Consider the following 25,379-nt stretch of genomic DNA (forward strand, 5'->3'; position numbering starts at 1 on the left):
CAGGGCCCTGGCCTTTCTGGTGTCTGGCAGTCCAGCTGTTGCTCACCATAGAGGACGGCCAGAGTCCCCCCCAGTTGTCTGCACCGTTGGCCCTGCTACCTTGGCGGAGGAGCCTCGAGTTGATTCTCACCACACTTCCGGCACCTCTGTCCACTCTCAGACCTGCCAGATGTGGACCCCTTTCTCTGGACTGGCACATTTTTAGAAATGGAGTTTGGGGGCACCTGGGTGGCTCAGTTGGTTAAGCATCTGCCTTCAGTTCAGGGTACTGGGATCGAGACCCATGTCAGGCTCCCTGATCAGTGGGGAGCCTGCTTTTCCCGCTCCCTCTGCTACTCCCCCTTTTTGTGTTCTCTATCTCTCTCTCTCTGTGTGTGTGTCAAATAAATAAATAAAATCGAAGGAAAGAAAGAATTAGGAAGGAAGGAAGGAAGGAAGGAAGGAAGGGAGGAAGGAAGGAGAAAGAAAAGAGAATGGAGTTGGGAGTTTGAGAACCCTGAGGCAGGGAACAGACTGTGCAGGTCCCACGGCTCTGCTGTCCCACACCCAGGGCTCTGTCCCAGTTCCAGCTTGCCTGCAGTGCCCGCCTGGCTCCTCCCTTCCTCACTCCTGTCTCCGGATCTGTCCTCAGCTCTGAAGGCTGGCTGAACAAGTTGGCAGGTCCCCGCATCCAGGTACCCCACATCCTCCGAAGCTGTCCCATAGTCAAATTGATCATTGCTAACAATTACTGAAAGAAAAGGTGTAGCTCCCAAAAGAACCTAATTTATAGTCAGTTTGGCTCTTTAATGACTAGTAATGAAAAAGGAAATGAATAATGCGGTTATTAATCAACCCTGTCTTTGGCTTTTGAAGACACGTTTTATTATGGAAATGCACACACGCACACACAAAGCAGAGAGAAGGCACGAATCCTCCCTGCGCCCTCCACCCAGCTCCAGCAGTTCTCAGCCCTGGGCCAGTCTCGGTTCACCTCATCCTCCCCACACCCTCCAGCACCCACACATCACCCACCCTCCACAGCAACACTATTTTAAGGCAAATCCAATATGTTTAAAGCAAATCCAAGATGCCCCAGCAGCTCATCAGCAAACATGGCTCACTGGTATCTCTAAGAGCTGTCTCCAAGAGATAAGATCTCTCCCTTTTTAATTTAATAACTACCACTAGCACACACACACAAAAACCAATAATACCTTAATGCCATTCAAATACACAGTGTCCAAATTTCCCTAATTACCTCTTAAATGTCTTTTTACAAGTGGTTTATTTAAATCTGGATTCAAACCAAGTCCAGCATTACGAGCAGTAAATATGTCTCCTTCCTCTTTTTCTTTTCCCTTGTCACTTACTCACTGAAAAAAAGGGAGTTATTTGTCATGTAGACTTCACTATATTCTGGATTCTACTGACGGCTTCTGCATGGAGTTGTTTTGCTTTTGTTTCTGTTTTGGTTCTTTTTTTTGGGGGGGGGGTTTGAAAGCTGTTGTGTATTTTGTGATTTTTCCATTTAGGGGCACCTGGTGGGGCTCAGATGGTTAAGCGTCTGCCTTCAGCTCGGGTCATGATCCCAGGGTCCTGGGATGGAGCCCCGCATCGGGCTCCCTGCTCAGCTGGATGTCTGATTCTTGGTCTCTCTCTGCCTCTCCCCTGCTTGTGCTCTGTCTTGGTCTTTCTCAAATGAATAAATAATATCTATAAAAATAATAATAATTTTGGGGCGCCTGGGTGGCTCAGTGATTAAAGCCTCTGCCTCCCGCTCAGGTCATGATCCCAGGGGTCCTCCCTGCTCAGCAGGGAGCCTGCCTCCTCCTCCTTGCTCTCTCTGCCTGCCTCTCTGCCTACTTGTGATCTGTCTGTCAAATTAAAAAAAAAAAAAAATCTTAAAAAAAATAATAACAATAATTTTTCCATTTAAAGACCATTTTATTTTTTTTTTTATTTCAAAACCATGTTTTTTTATTTGAGTATAGTTGACACAATATTACCTTGGATTGGACAACTTGACACATTATGTTACACTCAGCACACATGTAGCTACCCTCACTATGCCTTGCACTACAATACCACTGACTGTATTCCCTGTGCTGTGCCTTTCATTCCCACAACTTATTCATCCCAGAACTGGAAGCCTGTGCCTCCCATGCCCCTTCACCCATTTTGCCCAACCCCCCCTTCCCTTAGTCATCCATCAGTTTTTTCTCTGTATTTATAGTTCTGGTTCTGCTTTTTGTTTAGTCATTTGTTTTTTTGTTTTTAAATTCCACTTATGAGAGAGATCATATGGTATCTGTCTTGGAGTTTTAACAAGTCCCTCTATCACCTGTGTTTCCTACAAACCGGTAGTAGATCTACAGACTTATCCGATACAATTTCTATTTCTTCCGTAAGAACAACCTAGTTGGTGCCACATGCTTCCTGTTGCATCACATCAGGAGGCTCCTAAGGTCAGTCTGTCCCTCTGTCCAGTGAGACAGAACAGCAGGCTCAGGTGTTACCACCGTCTTCACCGCAGACCCATCACCAGGCAGGGACACGCTGCCCGAGAGGGTTGCGGCGTTGTAGAGCAAGAGGTCGCTTCAAGTCGCTTCATTCGTCTCAGTACTTTTTAATTTCAGTTACAAACAGAAGAAAATTGTAGCGAGCTTATAAAAGTTTATAGATCTCAAAGTAATCCAACATCTTGTCACTTATTATGACATAATTTCATATTTAACTATACATGTTTCCATAGCGCTCAGACTAGAATTGTGCTGTCTTCACACACAGATTTAACGTTGTTACATACTTTAACAAAGACGGGATGTGAAATGGCTATTATTTCTATTTTGTTTAAAGGTTATTTTGCGACATGACTAACTAAAGTGCAGGGGGAGCTGTGTGGTATGTATTAGTAGGAAAGTGATTTGGGGGAAGGAATGTGTGAAAAGATATGTGGGATTGAGAAGAAGCCATTTCAAGCATGATTATGCAGAGAGAATGTTACAAAATGGAGCTTTTTCTTATTAACGATCAGCAAGTAGCATGAAAGGCAACAGAGCTTGGCATGAGCGAACAATCCTGAGGCCCTAAGCATCCGGTTGGAGCCTTACATAAGCACTAACAGCTGGATCACATTTCCAGTTCAGATATTTAAAACAACACCATGAAGATCAAAATATTATTTTATCTATAGCATGTCCACTTATATATTTATTTTTCCTTAAAATAAAAATGTTCTAAAGTTATACAGTTCTCCACTCTGCTTATCTAATTCATTTTTCTCAACTGAGGCAATAAAATTCCACAGTCAGATTTTCTTATACATCTTTTTAGTGTTTATACTTGGTCATAAAACCCAATTATTCTGGATTCCACCAGGAGTTCTATTTTTTATTGATTATTTCTTTCAAACAAAAGCGAATCTTCAACTTCTTCAGGAGCTCTTACTGGAAAAGAAAGCACCAGTTTGGAGAGAAAAATAAGAATATGGTCCCATTAATTTTGAGCTCTTCTGCAGGATCTAAAACTGGTACTCAGGATAAAATGTTGACTCTGGTGCTTTCCTCTCATACTTACAGTATTACAGAGACACTCGCATGTTCCCTCTTCAAATTAGAAACAGTTAGTTGCATTGGCCTCCTGACATAGAATCCCGGTGCAGTATAACAGGACATATGTTCAAGCACAGAATTTGTAAGTAAACCAACACTTCCTTGCACAAATGCATAGGAGACTATAATTAATTGAATATCAAGTATAGCACAAGGGTAAGACCACGGAGGAGACACCAGGATTCAGTGCCCTTCATTTTTAAACAGTCGTTTCTCCAAAGAAAAAGCTACACTGGTTTGCCAAAGTCCAATAATCTTTTCAAATTACTTTGCATAAAGATGTACAAGTCTCCCAGAACCTGGGGAGAGGGGGGCAATTTATCACGAAGACAGCCTGTAAAAGTGATGGTTTCCCTCCACTGCTGTCATCAGTGACACTGGAACACCGGTTTGTGTCGGGCAGCTGGCTGGGTTTAAAAATCCAGGCTCACTTTCTGTTAACAAAACGCACATGGATGGGCACCCCTGGCATCAGCAGCCCATGGGTTTTTGCAGGAACAGCTTTAGTCCAAGAGGATGTTTTGATCTCAAAATGTTGAAGCAACTAAGAAGAGAAAGAGAGAGGGGGGATTCAAAATGGGGTCAGCAGAGGACTCATAGTGCTCTGAATGAGAGCCCCTCCTCTTCCTGCGGGGGCCACAGGCTGCAAGGAGCCCAGGAAGGGGGCATGGCCATGGTGCGGACACACCAATCACCGGTCAGGGGATGCAGGGGCTGCTGCGGGTCTGAGAGCAGCACTAGGTCCTACATGGGAGCCCACTCTGTCCACTGAGCAACTGGGAAGCTCACATGACAAAGATATGCAGACTTCCATTTTCTCAGCCATTTCAAAACTCCAACTCCTCTGCTTCCTCTTTAGGTCAAGGTAAAGAAGAAATCAACGGAGGAAGGAGGACAGAGGGACAAGGTGAAAGTTCCAGGTTTCCCACCGGCTGGGAACCCAAGGTGATAGAGGCCCGGGGGAGTGCACTGCTGTTGGCAAGTCAATCATCCAAAGAGGTTTCAGTGATGTCTTCAGTTTAAATATTCTCAATCTGTACCTTTGATTGCATCTCTCATTTCTGCGGCTCAAAAAGAGAACCAGCTCTACCATTCAGGGTCAGCCTGTAAAGTACCTCAACAATGAGTTTTAGAGAGCACCAAAGTATCCATCAGCTTAAAGCAATAACATTCTCCATCTACCGGCCCTGGCCTAATGTTCAAGGTCATGTTGGCTTAGGGAACTCAAGGCAACCTGCTCTAAAGGCCTGAGTCAGAGCACACATGGGTTCCTGGAGAGGAGGAAGGGCCGTGCTCACCAGCACACTAGCTACTGCCCCTTACCCTGCTTCCCACTAGGTCCAGAATAAAGTCCAGCCCAACAAAGTGTCAGTTTGGGAGAACATAAAATGTCACATGGGATCCAGGCTGCCCACCCCTACCCAGCCCTGACTCCCTCTCCAGCCTCGTCTCCCAAGCAAAGAACCAGGACCCCTTGACAGGTCCTCAGGTGGGCTGGAGCCCCAGGGGAGGTCTGGCAGGGGGAAGGGGCAGGGCTGACTGGGAACATATGTTGGACCTCCTCCATTGTCACATTTCTTTCTTTTTTTTTTTTTTTAAAGATTTTATTTATTTATTTGACAGAGAGATATCACAGTAGACAGAGGCAGGCAGAGAGAGAGAGAGAGAGAGGGAAGCAGGCTCCCTGCTGCGCAGAGAGCCCCATGCGGGACTCGATCCCAGAACCCTGAGATCATGACCTGAGCCGAAGGCAGCGGCTTAACCCACTGAGCCACCCAGGCGCCCCCATTGTCACATTTCAAGAGCCAAGCTGAATGACCGTATTTAGGCAGCTCCAACATGTTATGGCATCGAGATAGCTTCAGCAAAACACCTAACCTCTGACCTTTGGTTCTGACTTTGCAGAACTGCTTGCACATCCCACATAGCAAAAGAACTCATGTGTAGGTCTCCTCCACGTTCAGGCTAACGTGCCACATGGCCTTCTTCCCTTTCTGAGTGGGCAACACTATGCTCACTAAAAGAAAATCCAAACTACACAGGAAATGTACAAGCAAAAAACAAAGCCTCTCTTGCAGCTCAAGTCCCAAGGAGCTAAAGTGTATCTTCTCAAAGTTCTCTGAATGATACAAAGATCTTGCTCCCATTTGACAGTGCACCACTAAAGTCCTTTCCCTTCCTGAAGCCACAGGCATGTTCCCCGTCCTACTGGGGGACACGCCATTTATCTTGTTAAGGAAAGCCCTTCTGTTACTGTTAAGAGACTTTCTTCATGAATGTGTGTGGCACGTTAGCATTCTTTTGGGGGGAAGGGTCATTTAATTTTTCTCCTTCAATTAGCTACTGTGGCAAGTGATATCAACAGATGTCCTTAAGGTGGGCCATCCTTGCATTTCTGAATAAACCTGATGTGCTGGGGATGCATCTCTGTTGCCTACACAGCAGGGTTCCATTTGCCAAGTTTTCACTTAGGATATCTTCCCTCTTTGTTAATAAATCCAACTGGCTGGTGGTTTTCCTTTCTCATATTACCCTCTCCAGGTTTTGACTATTGGGGCTATGCAAGTCTCATAAAAATGAGACTTCCTTTTCCTAGTCTCTGTTTGTATAAGATGATGATTACCCATTCACTGAAGGTTTGATAACACTTGCAATGAAACCGTCTAGGTCTGGAACATTTAGGGGGGCAAATCTTCTTACCGCTAACTCCATGCATTCGGTATCTGAGGTCTATTCTCTTTCGAGTCAATTTGGGCAACTTACATTTTCTAGTACGTTGTACATTTTATCCAAGTCTTCAAATCTATTAGCAAAAAAAGTCATTTGTGGTATTTTCTTGATTTAAAAAAATTAGCAACTTCATTTTTAGCTATATCTCTTTTCTCATTCCTAGCATGGCTTATTTGTGCCTCCTCTCTCACTTTTTTTTTTTTTTACCCCCTTGACAATTACAGATAATGACACTCCCTTTCTCTATTTGCACAAGTAGAAATGAGGACTCTAAGGAAAACCCCAGCAGGTACAGTTGTATGTTAATAGCACCAAGAAACAAAACCCCATCGCGGCCACCAAACACCCTGTTCCTGACCCTCTTCCAAGGAAGCGCCAGGCAGGGCTAGAAAGCACCATGGCCGACTCAGTAGGAAGCCTCTGCCTGTCCCGGATGTGGCTGTAGAATCTATGGCAGCACTTATCGCGTGAGACATTCCCAAAAACCCAAGGGCAGACACTCAGAGCAGGTGCATGGCCAACAGCAGCTTCCACTTCTCCAGCACAGACTGTGTCCTCACACACGCAAGAAGTAGGTATTTGGCCCATTTCATGAATAAGGAAATAGGCTCCTCATGGCTGAGAAACCCGCCCAGAGTGTCAGAACCAGCAAACAGCAGAGCTGGGATTTGAGTCCACTTGCCCCAGAACTCCCATCTCCACCACACTGAGCTGCTTCTCACCCCAGATGCCCCAAGATGGGTCAATGTCCGCAGGGCCGACTGTCCCCAGGAATGGCTGCACTGGTGACAACCCCACTGAGCCTGGCCAGCAGTCACCGCATCCCGACCAAGTTGGGGATGACTGTTTGACACACCGGTCACCAGGCTTTCTCCACCTGAGCCGCCCAGCTCGAGAGGTGCTCTACTCCCACACCTCCGACTGCCCACTCCCCAGCTGAGCAGAAGCCCCTCAAGTTCTCCAGCTCTCAGAGCTGTCCCCAAGTGCTGACCATCCAGAATCCCTCTCCACCCTCCCAGGCTGGCCTGGCTTCCAAAGCGCCTTGTACTCACTCATGCCACTCATGAAAGGACATGAAAGGACTCTTTCAAGGTCCTAACCTCTCAGTGTTCTGCTCTAAGCTCTGTGAGGCTGCAGGAAAGCACCTCCATGACATGGTGGAAATGTAGAAAGGAATCAAGACACCTGGATCATGCCATGTACCTGCCACTCTGTGACTGGGGCAAGTGGCTCCAACTCTCTGAGCCTCAGTGCCTCCTCAATAAAATGGGAAGCCTGGGTCACCAGGTAATCTCTACATTCTTCCAATGCAATGTCAATGGCAGTAGCTCCCAAACCTTGGGCCAAGGTCTTCCATGGCTAAGACATGTTAATAGTAGTCTTCCTAAATTTGCAGGGAAACCTAACAAGTAGAATTTTCTCTACTAAAGTCTCTTCTTCTTTTGCCTGCTGTTCCCCCTGTTTGTGCTCTCAAATAAATAAAATCCTTAAAAAAAATTTTTTTAAGTCATTCATTTTATAAAATTTCCTTCAAACACAAATTAGCTCATGCTATGGCACAAACTCAAAACAGTAGAAGCAGAAAAGCATCTATTTTAACAGTAAGAGATTAAATGTAAGGTATTCTCCAACAAAATCCAAGCCTTCCTGCTGTTTCACAACCTAAACAAGTATGAGAACCACTGCACTGTGTAAGTGGCTGGTTCACACGTCTCTCAGAGTGTGCCCAGTGACCACCAGCGTCAGAACCCCCCCCACTGAAGCCCCACCCCGGACCCACCAAATTACTATCTCTGTGGAGGCCCAGGAACCTGCATTTTAAGGAGCCTCCTAATGCCTTTGCTGCTCCAAAACCTTTTGACATGCGTGTCACCTTCCCATTCACTTCTGTTGAGAGCTCCTCATGTGATGAATAGCTGAGCTCTTGGGCCCCTGTACACCCAGCACAGCATGGCCACTTCCCCGTCCTTCAGGCCTCCAAGGGCCCAAACTGCTGCTCCATGGTTCCAAGGAGAAAAGAAGCTCAGTGGGTGGTCAGGGGACCCAAGGGGGTGGCATTTTAAAATGTAAAAAGGATTTAACATGAAGCTCTTACTTTTGAGTTTTCCAAATATTCCAAATGCATCTCCTTTCCTACTCAAGTCTTGGTCTGATGGAGCCCAGGAAACAAGGCCAAGGCAGAAGGCTGATGTCTGGCCCCCACCCGCCTACCTGGATCACGAGGAGATGAATCTCCAGCTCTGCGATTCTCTGCCCGATGCAGCTCCGAACCCCATACCCAAAGGGGATGGACCCAAAGTTGTCAACTCGGTCCAGCCTTCCCTTCCGCAGCCAGCGCTCTGGCCAGAACTCCTTGGCCCGAGGGAAGTTCTCATCCGCATAGGACGTGGCATAGTGGCAGAGGGCCAGCTGGGTCTGAGGGCACCATTTGCAACAGAAAAGGAATGAAGAATAGGATCACACAAAAGCAGGGCAGAGGCAAGAACCCTGTTGCCCGTCCTTCCCGAGATGCTTCTGGCTAGGAGGAGACACATAAGGGTCCTTGCTTCCAAAGCCCCATCTTCATCATAAAATACGTGCAGAAGGAAAGGAACCTAGTGATATTTGCTAGGGCGCAAGGACTTCCTAAACATACCAGCAGACTTCCTCCTCAGCCACATGGCAGAGCCCAAGTCCCCACACCCTGGCAACCATACTCACGCCTTTGGGAATCAGGTACCCGCCAATGACCAGGTCTTCCTGGGTCACTCGGCCATTCCCTGGCAACACTGGAAACAGCCTGGAAAAGAACCAACAGGAGCAGGATTGGGTAGTCACTTTTAAAGTATTTTACTTCACTTTCAAAAATCACTTTCAATGATCTTGTCATTTTCATTTTCCTGAAACGTAACACGAGGTCCAGTTTCACCTAAAAAATCTTGTGAGGACCTGCATGGTTCCTTAGCTTTGGCCGGCGAGTACCCTGAGGAATGGGAAAGCAGGTCCCCTGGTCAAAAATGTTCATGAAACACAAAGCAGAGCTTTGAACGTGCTATTGTGTTCCCAGGAAGGATAATCCCGAGTCTGGGAAACTTACATGCACATGGGACCCCCTTCCTCAAGGAACAAGCCACAGGGCTTAGGGACCCAGGAAACACATGTTGAGAAAAGCTCTATTTCAGCGTTTGGATTGTCTCTGAGAGGCAATCTGGAGAAAACTCTGAACAAAATTGCAATTGACAAATACCAGTAAACACACAGCTAGCTTTTTCCCCCTGAGCTTAAACAACATGCTATGGATTGAGGAGGTACAACTTGAAACACCATGATCAAGTCAAGTTTAAAAGAATTACTGTAGGGCATACCATGAATCCATCTCAGCTCCTCTGCGTGGCGGTCCTCCACAGAGGAACGCGGGGTTCAGAATCTCTGAACCTCAAAGGAGGAAGAAATTTCATTGGCCGCCTGATCCTACCTCCCACCCAAACCCACTCAAGGCCACCCACGTCCCTCACGTCCAGCCTTTTCTGAGTGTCAGTAAAGCCCTGTCATGGAGTGAGTGAGTCCACTCGGTGTTGCCAGTTCGACTAGCATATCCACACTAGAACAACAGTAAGCAGGTTTGGCAATCAGCCAAACAGCCGAAAATATTTTCCTGATCAATCCCTCTTGCTCTGCTTTACATTCAGAAGAACGGGAACCCCGTAGTACTGTTCCAGGAGCACGCTGGGGAACTTGGTGAAAATGACTAAAGCAGGTACGATGTCGTGGGGTGATGGCTCCAAAGAGCTTTATGAAGAACAATTAACAGTTCAGACCATAAAACAGAGCAGTCTTTCTGTTATTCTGACAAGAGCAGAGAGAAAACAAAGATAGTTAAAACTATCTCCTTCGGCCACTGCAGGTTGTTGGTGCATTTGTTTTGGACCCAATTAAATCATGATGATAAAGCATCAGAGACTTACAAGACAGTTTTTTACATGAATTTTGGTGAGCCTTTTACCTCAGTGTTTCCTTCAGCAGAGCTCTGACCAGTGGGACTTTGGGGACGTCGGCTGCCGTTGGGACATGCCTATCCCCCAAATTCTTAAGGATCTCCTGGTACACCGCCTGCTGCACTTCTGGGTGCCTCGCCAGGAGATACACTGCCCAGGATAACGTGAAGGATGTCTAATAAAGAAACCAGCAGACACAGGCACATGGGTAAAACCAAGGATTTAAGCAACAGGCAACATCGGCCAGGAAGTCAAGTGAGCATAAGCACATGTGCAAAGTCGTGTTCATTCATAGGCCTTACCAAAGCAAAAGCTGATTTTCCCTAAATCATGCCAGGAAAAAAAAAAAAAATTTTTTTGGAAAGTAACATCAACTGTGTGATTCAGATGCTCTTTCAATGAAGGACTGCAGAAGACATTATTTTGGAACTTTTTTGGATCACATAAGAGCAGTCCCCTTCAATGGCATCTGAGAGGACCTAAGGATGCTGGTCAAGCCTGGAAGTTGTGCCTGGAACTTTCTGTGACCTTCTTTGCAAATGTCATCTGGTTTTTGCTAGCAAGGGCCAGAGCCTGCTGGTCAGCCTGGGAATTGTTCAGTCTGGCAATGCCAGGGCCACAATGACCGGGCAGGACTTGCTCATAGGGGGCAGGGGGTAATTTGTTCACTGTTTCCATGACCTTCTCAAGTAAAGCAACCTACAAAGATTTAATAGATCATTTATTCAAAACAGTAGCATTTTTTTAAATACCATGTCTCAGACTGAAGAATTACATTTCTGGTCATTGAAAATAATTCTGTCTTATTCTCCGAGGTTCCAAGACTTTCACTACATTTTCCCTATTATCTATATGACTGTATTTCACTCTCATAAACAAGTCCACAATATAAATGCCTTTACTTTTACCTAAAAAAATAAAATCTGAAGTCAGTAGGCCATACTGATATCATTTCCCTGTGATAGATATCATATGTTTTTAGAGGGCAAGCTCACCTATAATATATATAATGTGCAAGTTCTTCCTTATAAATGATAAGGAAAAAATTTAGAAATTTCTATTACAATCACATTTCTGTGGAAAGACCAAATTTGGTATATGCATACAATGGAATACTACAGGCATACCCTGGAGATAATCTGGGTTGGATTCCAGACTACCACAATAAAATGAGTATCACAATAAAGTGAGTCAAATGAATTGTCTGCTTTCCTAGTGCAAATAAAAGCCATGCTTATACTTTACTGTAATCTCTTAAGTATGCAATAGCATTATATCTAAAACAACAACTTACCCACCTTAACTTAAAAATACTTTATTGGTAAAAACTGCAAACAATCACCTGAGCTTTCAGCAAGTCCTACTCACCCACTGAGCACAGACCAGTGATTCTACTATTATATATTATCATGTATAATATATATTTATATTATATATAACAATATCTAATACAAATTATGTATATAATATTGTGTTGTGTATTGTTATGATTAATATAATAATAATGAAAATGGAATATCATGAGAATTAACAAAATATGACTTGGAGACAAAAAATGAGCAGATGCTGTTGGAAAAATGCTGTTGCTCAATGCAGGGTGGCCACAAACATTTAATTTGCAAAAAAAAAAAAATCTATCTGTGAAGTGCAATAAAACGATGAATAAACTACTTTCATATGCAACTATCAGTGAATCCTGAAATCATTCGCTGACTGAATGAAGCTGGATGCAAAATACACACTGTATGATTCTATTTCTAAACATTTCTGGAAAAGTAAGAACTGATGTTGAGCATCATAAAGCAAATCAGCGGTTACCTGGGCAGGCGGGTCAGGAGAGATGGACTGAAATGGGAGTAAGGAAATTTCAGGGGTGGTAGAAATATTCAGGATCTTGATTAGGGTGGTGGTTTCATAAATGATCACATTTGTGTTTATCTTGTATCTGCCAACAAGTTATAATAAATTGTACAGTTTAAAAGGGTGCCATTTCTTTTGCATAAGTTATACTGCAATAAAGTTTTTTTAAGTAATATTTTAGAAAATGAATATGAATTGTAAGAACGCGTCTGCTGATGTTCCTTTCAGGGGCCTCTGGTAGGAATGGTCCTGTCTGTGCTCCACCTCCTGTGATGCTCTTAATTACCACCAGGGGGCAGGAGGGACAACATGCCCGAATCCTCTCCGAGGCAAGGCCAAGCATTCACTCCGCTCATCCCCTCCCCATTCAAGCAAACCCACACCACTCATCACATTCACGTGGCTGATTAGCATCTTCATTGATCACATTGATTTCATTGGTTAGTTTTATACATGTCTTTGTTTTATTGTTGTAGAAGATCCATAGAAATAAGGAATTTATACTAAGTTTTTTGCTTTTACATGTTTATGTGACATTATAATAAAAACAATGTCAACCCTGGGGTGGGGCGGTTCTCCCTTGAAACAGGAGGTCTGTGCCTTATGCAAGTTCTAGAAGCACTCCTGTAAAGGAAAAGCTTAGTTGTTTAGTTTTGAAGGGCTTTGGAAATAGTGAAGCATCAGGCAAATCTTAATTATTTCACTCAACTAACTTTTCCTCCACCAAATACTAAAAACCTAGCCCTGCTTTTTCCTGTTCCACTACTTCTTTTTAGCAAATTTTAAAATTTCTCTGTATATATACCCACATGTATATCATTTTTCATACATGAATAAATGTATCCCATTACACATATGTTTCGGAGGGAAACTTAGCTCCCATTTCCCCAGGCAGGTAACCCATATTGAAAACCCAGTGTGCTCCCTCCATACCTTCCTCCACACTCTTAAAATCGTGTACAGATATGGACACGCACAAGACAAGCAGGGGCCGGGCCACTGTTTGTTTTACCAATAGGAGCACAACGTACACAGTTTTCTGCGTCTTCATTTCTCACTTAACAACATGGGATGCAATTCCCACCCAGTCTCTTGGCTGTGCTTTGTTCATTCTGATAGTCACCCTTCCTTGGTCATAGTAGATTATTCATCTGCCACAATACATCTATTCATCAGCATCTTACTTAAGACCAATAGACACACATATTCATAAGTCAAACTGTTTATTAAACTTTTCTTTATGCTCTCCTTAGCACATTTGGGTTTAAAAGGGATGGTGGCTTTATAAAATGAATTGGGGAGTTCTCCGTGACCTGTAATACTTTAAATGATAAATAATAATATTTCTAATGTCTGTGGCTTCTTCATTTTTTGTATTATGAAGCAATAACCAAGGTTTGTCAATCGGGAATGATTTTTAAGCTTTAAAACATATTGTCACTTTGAGTGCGTGATAACTTACATTTTTTGCAGAATTATGGTTTTATGTTTTAAAATACACATATATTATTTAAAAGGTAGAGTTTTCTCCTGGAAACTTTCAGCAGTGAAGCAGAAGTTGTTAGCACCAACATGTTATGCACATATGAGATTACTCAGGAAGGCTCCTAGCTTTAGCTGTGCTTTGCTTATCGAGAAGAGACAAAGGCCAAGACACTCACCGTGTCCACGCCAGCCAGCAGCATCTCCGTCATGTTGGCGTAGATCTCCTCCAGCGTCAGCTCCTGACTGAGGAAAAGGCATGTGAGCAGCCCCCCTCTCACGGTCTCCCCACTGTCCATGTGGGACTGTATGTCCTTCAGCTTGTTGTCAATGTGGATTTGGCCTGTTTGAAGAGAGTTATTTCTTTTGAAAGAAGTTTTGTTGAGAATAACCTCTTCATCTTCCCAGTAACTTAAATCTGTGGCAGATTCCAAAGCTAAACGAAACCCAGGTCGATTTGCTGTCAACCTGGGAAGCTCATCCACATGCTTCTTTGTATAAATGAATGAAAAGTTAAAAACAGGGGACGCCTGCACGGCTCAGTCAATTACCTTCTGCTCGGATCACGATCCCAGAGTCCTGGGATAGGGTCCAGAGTCAGGCTCCCTGCTCAGCAGGGAGTCTGCTTGTCCCTCTCCCCCACCTCATGCTCATTATCTCGCTCTCAAATAAATAAAACCTTTAAAAAAAAATTAAAGACAAGCTAAATATCTCTTCCACTCTGAAAATAATGCAGAAGATACTTGCAAATGTTTGCTTTACTCATCAAAGAGCCAAGAAACCTTTGGAGTAATAAGACTACAGATCCTTTCTTTTTTCGTTTTTTTTTTTTTTCCTACCATGTTTCCAGAAGGGAGAATGGAGTGAGAGTAAAGGCTATGTTACCCGAAAAAGATAGTGCCACATTCAATCCATCAGAACTTACATATTCAAATGAATGTTTGTCTTCAAAAGACACTATGGGACACTTCTTTCAACGTTAGCGTTGTTCTAAAAACATCGTTCTAACAAACAATTTGCAAATCTTTTCTTTTTGGAAATCCTTGGTTAGCTATGTAGGAAAACTAATCTCACTTTGCTGGGTTTGAACGAAGTATAGTTTCCTAGTTTATTTCACCAGGTAAGAAACAGAGGAATTTGTCTCTTTCCAAAGAGCTGCAAGTGAGAATGTTCGAGTAAAAGTGCACAGGCCCGCACCCGAATGTTTATAGCAGCAATGTCCACAATAGCCAAACTATGGAAAGAACAGATGAATGGATAAAGAAGAGGTGGTATATATATACACTGGAATACTCTGCAGCCATCAAAAAAAACAAAATCTTGCCATTTGCAACGATGTAGATGGAACTAGAGGGTATTATGCTGAGCTAAGTAAGTCAATCAGAGAAAGACAATTATCATATGATCCCCCTGATATGAGGAATTTGAGAGGTGGTGAGGGGGCTTGGGGGGGTAGGGAAAGAAAAAATGAAACAAGATGGGATTGGGAGGGAGACAAACCATAAGAGACTCTTAATCTCAGGAAACAAACTGAGGGTTCTTGGGGGATGGATGGAGAGAGATAGGGTGGCGGGGTTATGGACATTGGGGAGGGTATGGGCTATGGTGAGTGCTGTGAAATGTGTAAGCCTGATAATTCACAGACCTGTACCCCTGGGGCAAATAATACATTATATGTTAGCAAAAATAATTTTTAAAAAAAGAAAGAAAGAAAGAATGTGCACAGGCCTAAAACGCTGTCTGCACTTCAAGCACTGACAGAATCATTGGACCAAAGACATCATCTCCCTTAGACGACATTTACTTGCATATATCACCGCTAGCAGGTTTGTCACAATGAAAAGAATTCAAAAATGGGAAATAGGTCGCATTGCTGTTAGTAGCAACCCACATGCGTCTTGTCATCTGAGAAGCCGAGCCAGATAACAGGTCCAAGTAACAGCACACAACCACGCCAGGCCACCCTCCACAGCGTCACCCCTCCAGCGGCAGAAGCCTCAGATACGCCGAAAGCCGCGCACTTGGGTCAACCGGTAAGACAACAGGGGCCCCTCGATTCTTCTCTTACTGAATCTGAAGAGTCTGTCCCAGGACCTGCAGAACTCCCGCCAGGGTTTCGGGATGAACGGGCGGAGCCACCTGGGGATGGCGCCCGTGTACATGGAGGTCTTGAATATGCTGAACATGAGCCCCAGGGCCTCGATGTAGTCCACGGTGGCCTGCGGGATGCTGTCCTCCAGGCAGCCCAGGCGGCTCTCATAAAGGATGGTGGCCACTCCTGCACAGGAAAGTGAGTTGAAAGACCCTCTCCTTTTTCGTTACGCACAGTATCAACAGGCAACATCTAGCCATAAAAGTTGCAAAAGCAATCAAGGGGCCTTCCTCCAGCGAGGTTCTGCTGTGTCACCAGAGGTTTTCTCTAGCAGGTCCTGAGCTCCATGGCTTGAGTATTCAGGGCTGATAGGAAGCAGGTTGGCCGGTCATTCCTTTTGTCTGGCAGGGCTCAGCCGTATAGCAGCCCCCACCGCCCCCTCCCCCGACCCTCCTGAGGGTTTGTTCAAGACCCAGGATGCAAAGGCCCCAACCTTTTGGCCACTTGCCCAACGCGAAGAAATTGAAAGGTGGCTCTTCTGGGCCATGAAGGGGGGAGCCGCAGGCCCAGAGAGTCACAGGAGCAGAGGAAACAGTCTCAATGAATCAGGAAAAAGCAAGGTTTTCCACTGTGTTTACAACTCTCTGTTGATTTTGTTACTCTGTTCAGGGAGCATTAACAGAACTTTAAAAAGTTAACTTAAAAATTAAATTTGAACTAAGGTAAACTCGCTTTTAAAAAAGGAGAATGCTGATAAGAGTACAAAAGTACAAAACAAGAAGTTTGGTTCGCTACTATTATGTTTTTTGTTTTATTTTGTTTTGTTTTGTTTAAGTGAAAATTAGGGACATCTGGGTGATTCAGTGTGTTAAGCATCTGCCTTCAGCTCAGGTCATGATTCCAGAGTCCTGGAATAGAGTCCTGCATCCAGCTCCTTGCTCAGCAGGGAGCCTGCTTCTCCCTCTGCCTTCCCCTCCCCGTCCTTGGCTTTCTCTCTCCCTCTGACAAAAAAAAAAAAAAAAAAAAAAAAGAGTATTCACATGTATCCTTTAAAGAAACTGGTGACCTCCCCAGGTCAGGAGAGAGAGGAAGGGGAATTTTCAATGACTACATTTGGGGTTTGATTTTTGATTTTAGGACATGGATGGGAATACCCTACCCATCCCACATGAATTTTAAAAGCTAGAAAGACTGCAGTAGACGCCCTCTAAACTTCTACTGTTTTCTACAAACTGTGCTAAAGCAAAACATGCAGGAATTAGGAGCATGATTCTTGAGTTAAAAAGACCTGGATTCGAAATTAAGTTTCTGCCACTAAAAATGGGGGCGGGTTTTCAATTTCCCCACTTGCAAACCAGCGGTAACAGTACCCCTGGCTAAGTCAGCACCATGAGGGATATGGGTGTGTATGTGCGGGGCTCAGCCCAGTGCCTGCCAGGGAAATAGGGCATGCCCAGTGGATGAGAACTACCATTTCTGCCATCTACCCTCTGACTTTGCCTCACCTTCCATTGAATATTTGAAGAAAAGGTCATTGACATTGGTCACCGTTTCTCCATCTTCTGCCTGGCTCTTGAGGACGTAGATTCTTTTAATTAAATCAGCAATAACTTGGTTGATTTCGCTTGAAAAAATGGCCACATCTCTTGGTTTCAGAATTCTTTGTCTCAGTACACGTCTCATCTTGAGCCACTGTTCACCCTCCCTAGAAGAGTAAAGTGAGTTTCAACTAATCTTACTTCCATTGACATCCTGGAAAAGAACTCAGGGAACCTCTGAGAGTTTCCCCAGCAATAAAATGCCAACAAGATCTGCCGATCCAAATAGAATTAAGATACTGCGCAAGAGGAGGGGAGAACTTCAGCCTTGCAGTCTGTTTCCCTAGAAGCAAACTTGGAAGGGGAAAAAATCCCACTGGGAATCATCTTTATGAAAGTGAGATGAGGGGCGCCTGGGTGGCTCAGTGAGTTAAAGCCTCTGCCTTCGCCTCAGCTCATGATCCCAGGGTCCTGGGATCGAGCCCTACATCGGGCTCTTTGTTTAGCAGGGAGCCTGCTTCCCCATCTCTCTCTCTCTGCCTGCCTCTCTGCCTACTTGTGATCTCTGTCAAATATATAAATAAAATCTTAAAAAAAAAAAGAGAGATCTAAAAGTTAAATAAATAAAAAATTAAAAAAGAAAGTGAGATGATTTCCTTTGAAAAAAACCCTGCAGAAATATTATAATAATGAGTCACGAGGCTGTTGGGATTAGCAAAAGAGAAAAAGGTTTATGTGTAGGAACTCCTGAACCCGGAACTGAGCTCCTGGGTGGCAATGGGTAGTGGATGCCTCAAGGAGTGGCACAGAGAGCAAGAGCTTTTGCAGCATTTGGCCACTCCCCTCTGGGGCTTGACCAGTGGGGAGAAGGTGTTTGATTATTTCCCTCAGAGCCAAAGTTGAGGGGCTCTGGCGATACCCAGTCCCAGCTTTTATTTACCTCATTTGAGAAACCTATGGTTGTACTTCTCTTTAATTCATGTATAGGGCATATATATGAAAAAAGAATCACAAATGGAAGTTCTAAACCAAAGGGATTTGGACCAGGGGATCCACAGGTGCTCTGTGTTCTCCTTCCTGCCTGGAATCGTGCTGATTAGCTCTTAGGGGCACAGAGGTGTTGGTAAGCCTTGTTTACAAACAATAATCATAGCCTGTTACAAGATGGGAACAGCATCACATAGTGATCCACACAGGAAGGCTCTTAACCCCTCTTCGGTGTCTCCTAAAGCAGCTGCTCCTTCCCCCTCTGCCCACAGATCTGCTCTGTGAACCTCCCTCCCTTCGTTGTCACAGAGAAGACACTGACAGCCTTGGAGCACTGCTTGAGAAACAGTTCTTGCCTTCTCCCAGGCTAGTGCAACCCAACCTTGTCCCTGCCATCAAACCTCTTCCCAGAGGAGAAGGGACGGGCCCTCTGGCACCAGTATTTAGGAGATCACGCAAAGAGGCCGTTTTGCCACTACGCCACTGGGAGGTGTGCAATTTATTAAAGACTGGTTTTCAAAGCCAAGTATCCAAGCAGGGGCCTCCCAACCATGGCCCACCGGGGCCACATACTCACGCCGAGATGAGCCCGGTGGATCTCCCTCGCAAGTGTCGGTACTCCTGCCAGGACCCCATGTTGGCTCTCTGGGGCGCGGCCCCCTCTGCCCGGAGCACCTGAGCCACCATGTCTCGGTCTGCAATAGATACTACAAACTGAGGACCAAAGTGAGACTTGAAGATTTTTCCATATTCCCGTGTGTGCTTCTGCTGTAATACCATGGAGAAACCAAAAAAGGAAAAAACACAGATATGATATACCTTTGATATAAACATTTCTGGGTGTTAAGGGAGTAGAAAATTGGGGCAGAGGGAAGCTCTACGTTATACAGAGCTGAATCAGAGTTGTAAATTTACATATTCCTAAGATAATGTACTTTCACGTCATTAACCAGATTCACATAAGTTTTCTTATTCTTTAGAGCATGATTTTAACAATACTTAGCTATGTGGAACAACAAGAGAGAAATGTCATTATGGATGGAGATGAACTGCAGAGCCTTCAATGGCCTAAGCCAAAAAGACTGTGCTAGCCTGTCCCAGACCCTCAGCAGCTCTGTCACCCTGTTCTGCAGAGAGAGAGCCCTCTGCAGGCAACCTGTAATGAACCTATAAAAATGGCCCCCATCAAGAAAATGAAAGAAAGGGCATCTAGATTAGAAAGAGAGAACTAAAGCTACATTTAATCACAAATAACATGATCTCCCATACAAAAATTCTAAAGAATCCACTAAAGAGCTATCAGAACTAATAAACAAGTTCAGCAAGCTTGCAGGATATAAGATCAATATACAAAAGTCAGTTGCAAAAAAAAAAAAAAAAAGTCACTTGCAATGAACAATCCAAAAAGAAAATTAAGAAAACAATTCCATTTACAACAGCATCAAAAACAATAAAATGCTTAGACAACAAAAGAAGTACAAAACTTATACTTTGAAAGCCATTGAAAGAAATTAAAGAAGACTTAAATAAATAGAAAGCTTTCCCATGTTCCTGGATTGGAAGACTTAATATTAAGACGGGAATACTCCCCATTTTGACCCAAAGTTTCAACACAATCTCTATCAGAATTTCTTTTGACTTCTTTGTAGAAAATTGACAAGCTTAAAATTCATACGGAAATGCAAGGGACCAATATAAAAAACAACCCTGAAAAAAAGAGCAAAGTTAAAGGCTTCCCTTTTCTCTATTTCAAAACTTGCTACAAAAGCAACAGTAATCAAGACAGCGTAGTACTGGCATGAGGATAAACATCTAAACCTCTGGAGTAGAATTGAGAATTCAGAAATAAACCCACACATCTCTGGCCAACTGATTTTCCACAAGGGTGCCAGTGCCAAGACAATTAATTTGGGGAAGAATAGTCTCTTCAACAAATGGGGGTGCAGGGACAAGTGGATATCTAAGGCAAAGAATGAATATATACCCTTCTTTCATACCAGATATAGAAATTTCCTCAAAAGCGTTCAAGTCCTAAATATAAGAGCCAAAACCATAAAATTCTTATAGGAAAAGATAGGGGTGAATCTTCATGACCTTGAATTTGGCAATGGCATCTTAAGATATAAAACCAGAACCATGAACAACAAAAGAAAAAGTAGATAATTGGACTTCATCATGATTTAAAACTTTGGGTTTCAAAGGACACTATAAAGAAAGTAAAAGATAATCCCCAGAATTGAGAAAATATTTGCAAAGCACATATCTGATAAGGGACTTGTATGTAAAACATATAAAGAACTATTACAACTCAATAAAACAATGAACCAATTAAAGAATGGGCAATTATTTGAATGGACGTTTCTCCAAAGAAGATATACAAATGGATAATAAGCAGATGAAAAGAAGCTCAACATCATTAGTCATCAGGGAAATGCAAATCCTAATCACCATGAGATGCCACTTCACACCTACTACAGTAGTTATAATCAAAAGAATAGGTAAGAACAAGCCCTGGCAAGGATACGGAGAAATCACAACCACTTACACTTGCTGGTTGGAATGTACATAGTGCAGCCACTTTGAGAAACAGTCTGGCAGTTCCTCAAAAGTTTCAACTAGAGTTGCTATTTGACCCTGCAATTCCATTCCTAGATATATATCCAAAGAAATGAAAACATATATCTATACAAAAATAAACTTATACTGAATTTTCATAGCTGCATTTTTCACAATTAGCAAAAAGGTAGAGATGATCCACGTGTCTGTCAACCGATGAATAGACAAGCAAAATGTAGTATGCCCCTACACTGGAGTATTATTTGTCCATAAAAAGAAATGATGTACTGGTACACACCACAACATAGATGAACCTTGAAAACGTGATGCTAAGTGAAAGAAGCCAGACACAAAAGACCACATGTTATGATTCCAGTTATATGAAATGTCCAGAATAGGCCAGTCTACAAAGACAGAAAGTAAGTTAATGGTTGCTTATGGCTGGAGGGATAGAGAGTTGGGAAGTGATAGCTAAAAGAAACAATATGGGGTTTCTTTTAAAGATTTTGAACATGTTCTAAGATTGACTGTGGTGACTGTTGTGTGGTATATGAATTATATCTCAATAGCGCTAGTACCAAAAGACAAAGAGAAATCACAATAAATGTAAATGGTTTAAATAAATAAATAAAAGAGAGAGAGAGAGAGCCTCTATTCTTAGGTCAGCATGGCAGAGCCAGGGCTGAGCATATGGAGAAAATGAATAAGTCTATCTTTCGCATCTGCCAACATTTCTTATCACCCCCTTCTTTTTTTTTTTTTTTAATGATTTTTTTTTTTTAAGATTTTATTTATTTATTTGAAACAGAGAGAGATCACAAGTAGGCAGAGAGGCAGGCATAGAGAGAGAGAGGAGGAAGCAGGCTCCCCGCTGAGCAGAGAGCCCGATGCGGGCCTCGATCCCAGGACCCTGAGATCATGACCTGAGCCGAAGGCAGAGGCTTTAACCCACTGAGCCACCCAGGCGCCCCTTATCACCCCCTTCTTAACCTCAGAAATAGCAGGCCAGAGGGGCTGTTGTCTCTCCATTCTTCTACTCTTCAGATAGAAGATATTCACTTCCTTATCAACCTGGGTGAAGTCCTCCCACCCAGATATGAAGAAACTCAGACTCAGTTGAAAGGTGTTCCGCTGGGTCTCTGAATGGGAACCATGGATGAGATGACTGTACTACTGGGAAATGGGATTGAAACTACTGGGAAATGGGTCACTCCCCAAACAAATTCAGCTATTGAATGGGCACCCTCAGCCCAAGGAAGCAATCGACCAGGCACAAGAAAGAACAAGATGAATGACCCAGATACTGTACAGCACTTTTTTGCTAACGGACCACAGAACCATACAGTCAGTACCAGTACTTAGAATTTGTCTGGATATTAGAAGCACAGACACTGGAGTTTGAATCTTAGCTCAATGTGCATTAGCTAGGCAACCTTACCCACTGTACTTCAGTTTCCTCACCTGAGAAATGGACAAATAATAGAACTTGCCTCATGTGTAGGACTTTGAAAAGAGTTCTAGAAATGTTCATTATTAGTATTTACATGTTATGATTATAGCATACAAAGCCCTTCCACAGTCCTAATCTCATTTGACCTGACCATAACTTGTGAGATGGATGAGGACTGTCAGACTCCTGTACAGACAAGGAAACTAAGGTCCAGAAAGAATAAATAATTGGTCAAGACTCCACAGGTGCCTGTGGAGGGCTAACATTTGAACACAGGGCCCTCCTGCTCCGTCACATCTGAAACCAGTCTTTGGCAACACAGGCTGGGATGTCTGCTCTGCCACTAACAAGCTGTGTGACCTCCAGCAAGTCACTCAACCAACACCTGGGTCTTTTCCACCTGTGCAGGAAAGACTTGGACCATACAGATGACTCGTGAGCTAACACTGTGTTATCACAAGTGTGATCACAAGTGGAATAAAGTATACTGCAGGTAATGGTAGCAGAGTAACTATCTTCCTCCTACAAGTGCCTCAGGAGCAAGCTGAAGAACAGGGCAGATGGGCTTGGTAAAACCTTATTCAGTCTAGAGCAATCTGAGCACTCCAGCAGTGGGGCAACCCAAGGAAATCAAGCACTCCCTGGGGTCCTCAGAGGGGTTTCAGGAGGATTCCAGCTCTTGAAAATGAGTGCTATTTGGAGAATAAAGGAAAAGGGGAGCCCAGAAGGACAACAGAGCTGGGAATAGTTGGGGCCTGTCTACCCTGTTTCAGGAAAGCTCAGATGAGTTAGTTCCATGACTGTCCTCTGGCAAGTGGTGCCACCACTCAGGACTGATTACGGGTCTGAGCCTTGGGCAGGAGGGCTGCCTATAGAGTGATGGCAGGAAGCAGGCCAGATGCAGAGAAAACGCCCCTCTGAACACTTTGTAGTTGTGGAGAGGTGGCTCCCTAGGTGGCTCCTGCTAGAGAAGCAGGTTTTAAACATGGTCAGCTTCTCGAAGAAACCTGTGCTGAGGAACCAACTGTGGGCTTATACTGTGAGGACAAAACCAGATGGCACCAGAGGCAGGTAAAAGGAAAAAAAAAAAAAAAAAAAACCACAGAAACAAAAAAACCCAGCTGCAATGACTTGCCCACAATCAATAGCAAAACATGTTTTATCCCATTTGAAAACTACCATCCTGATAGCTTATGTTCAAATTCCACACGGAAAAGAGAGAAAATCATTTCTGACCCCTAGAAGCATGTCAGGCAGAACACTGTGTAGGGTTGGTGTGGGGGATGGAGAGGAGGGGCTGGAATTTCAATCAAATTAAACTTGCTCCTGAGTTCTACTGTTGTTTCTTCCCAATGAAGTTTCTGCTTCTCCAGCCCAATCAAGGCCTCTGTACCACCACGTATGCTTCTCGGTTGAGGGAACGAATGAATGACCAGGACGGCAGGCCAGGTGGGTGGTCACAGATTTCCCAGAGAAGTGGTTTGAAGGATGACAGAAGGAAGTCGGGCTGTGGGGAGTGGGAGTGGGGGTGGGGGGAGGGTGTTCTTGGAACCGGTCATAAGGGTCCCAGAAATAAGTGTGTGCTGGGGTGGGAGCCCTGAGAAAATGAAGAAGTCCAGCGAGGAAGCAGCTGCCAGAGCGAACGAGAGGAAGGTGGAGGGTCGCCTTGCAATGAAGGGCGCAATGTGCCATGAGGGAAGAAAGGCAAAACTCAGGGTCAAGATAAGAAACTGTAGACTGAGCCCGTCCCAAAACTCCTACAGGTTGTTGGAACGACTGGGTTCTTCCTAGGTCCCTGCCTGAGTCCTGGCTTGCAGCCAAGGTTCATTTACGTTCGTGTGGCCGACCTCATCATTTAGAGGCTAACCGACCTGTGGCCTCCGGACCTCGGCTCTTTGGGGGAGAGGGAGCGTGTTTGTTTTCCATTTACAAAACACAAGCAAAAGGGACCAGAAACGGACTCAACATGACTTCGACCGCGTAGACGCGGTGCTCTGAGAGCTCAGAGCTGCTCGCAGCCCTCCGGGGCTGGGCCCCGACACCCCCGCGGGAGAAGGAGCTCTTCTGGGCCCCCCTCGGGGCCATCCCGGGGCGGGACGGCGACTCCTTCAGCTGGGCTCCACACGTCCCAACCCCGCGCGAGGTCTCCTACCCGGGGACTGCTCCCCGGCACCCCTCCTCACGCTCACTCCCCAGAGCTCTCTCCCGCGCGCGCCCAGCCTGGAGACCCCTCCCTGGCGCCCTTCCTTGAAGCCACTTTTCTTGCCCCACCCCCACCCGGCGTCCCCCTCCCCCGCAGCATCCGCTGCCTGGTGCCTCCTCCTTGGGGTCCCTCCCGGACGACCCTCCTTGACGTCCCCCTCCCGGCAGGGCCTGGCACACACCCCTCCCCGCGTCCCCCGCCCGGTGCCCCCTCCCTGGAGTCCCTTCGGGCACCCTCCGAGGTGCCCCCTCCCAGACGCCCTCCGGCGCGCGCGAGCTCTCCGAGCTCAGAGGAACAGTGCCCTGGCCCGCTCCCCTCCCGGCCCCGCGCGCGCCGCTACCTGGATCTCGTGGATGCGGCTGAAGCCGTCCTTCCAGAAGAACTCCACCAGGTTGGCGAGGGTGCGAGGCCCCGGCATGGCGGCGAGGCTGCGGGGTCCCTCGGCCTGGCCCCCGGCCCGCGGCGCTCCCCGCCGCCTGGCTGGTTTGTCTTCGGCCCGCGCCCCCGCCAGCAGACGGGCGCCCTCGGGCCGGGACGGCCGCGGGGTCCCGCCGCCCATGAACCCGCCCCGCCCGGACGCCGGGCTCACACGGGCTTTCAGGATTCGCGCCAGCGGAGCCATTGCAGCCGTTTGGATGGGTTGGTTGTTCGAAGCAATTTTTTTGTTTGGAAAGCTGTTGTCCTTGGGGGTTGCTCTTTGCTCCGATTCAACGTGTTCGAGCAGCGCTTCTTCGAACTCATACTTTGAACTTCGAACTCTATCAGTTTACACAGACCATTATTGAAGGCTCCCTCCCCTAAGGCTGGAAAAAAAAGGGGTGGTTTGTGATTAGACTGCAAGAGAATGAGGCGGTTAGCTTTCCTTCACATCACATTAATTCACCACTTAAGCGTTCTTCGAAACCACAAAATTT

General features: G+C 45.1%; 1 protein-coding gene across 3 annotated transcripts; it reads right to left on the minus strand.

Moving 5' to 3' along the window:
- Positions 1-2,811: 2,811 nt before the first annotated feature.
- LOC116858401 (cytochrome P450 27C1) lies at positions 2,812-25,087 on the minus strand. Of its 3 annotated transcripts, none has more exons than XM_032843169.1 (9): positions 24,806-25,087; positions 18,834-19,024; positions 17,237-17,436; positions 15,708-15,917; positions 13,819-13,982; positions 10,306-10,472; positions 9,024-9,102; positions 8,535-8,738; positions 2,812-4,137 (listed from the first exon to the last, which is right to left on the minus strand). In XM_032843169.1, exons 1-9 carry the CDS (start codon positions 25,085-25,087, stop codon positions 4,021-4,023), a joined length of 1,614 nt encoding a protein of 537 aa, XP_032699060.1. In that variant the 3' UTR covers positions 2,812-4,020. The 3 variants fall into 3 exon arrangements, with proteins under 3 accessions (XP_032699060.1, XP_032699061.1, XP_032699062.1); XM_032843170.1 differs by having other exon boundaries at positions 18,830-18,951; positions 24,806-24,930; XM_032843171.1 differs by having other exon boundaries at positions 18,834-18,951; positions 24,806-24,893.
- Positions 25,088-25,379: the final 292 nt, after the last annotated feature.

The sequence above is a fragment of the Lontra canadensis genome, unplaced genomic scaffold, assembly GCF_010015895.1.
Source record: "Lontra canadensis isolate GAN:19392208 unplaced genomic scaffold, GSC_riverotter_1.0 scaffold136, whole genome shotgun sequence".
In the NCBI taxonomy this organism is placed as follows: Eukaryota; Metazoa; Chordata; class Mammalia; order Carnivora; family Mustelidae; genus Lontra; species Lontra canadensis.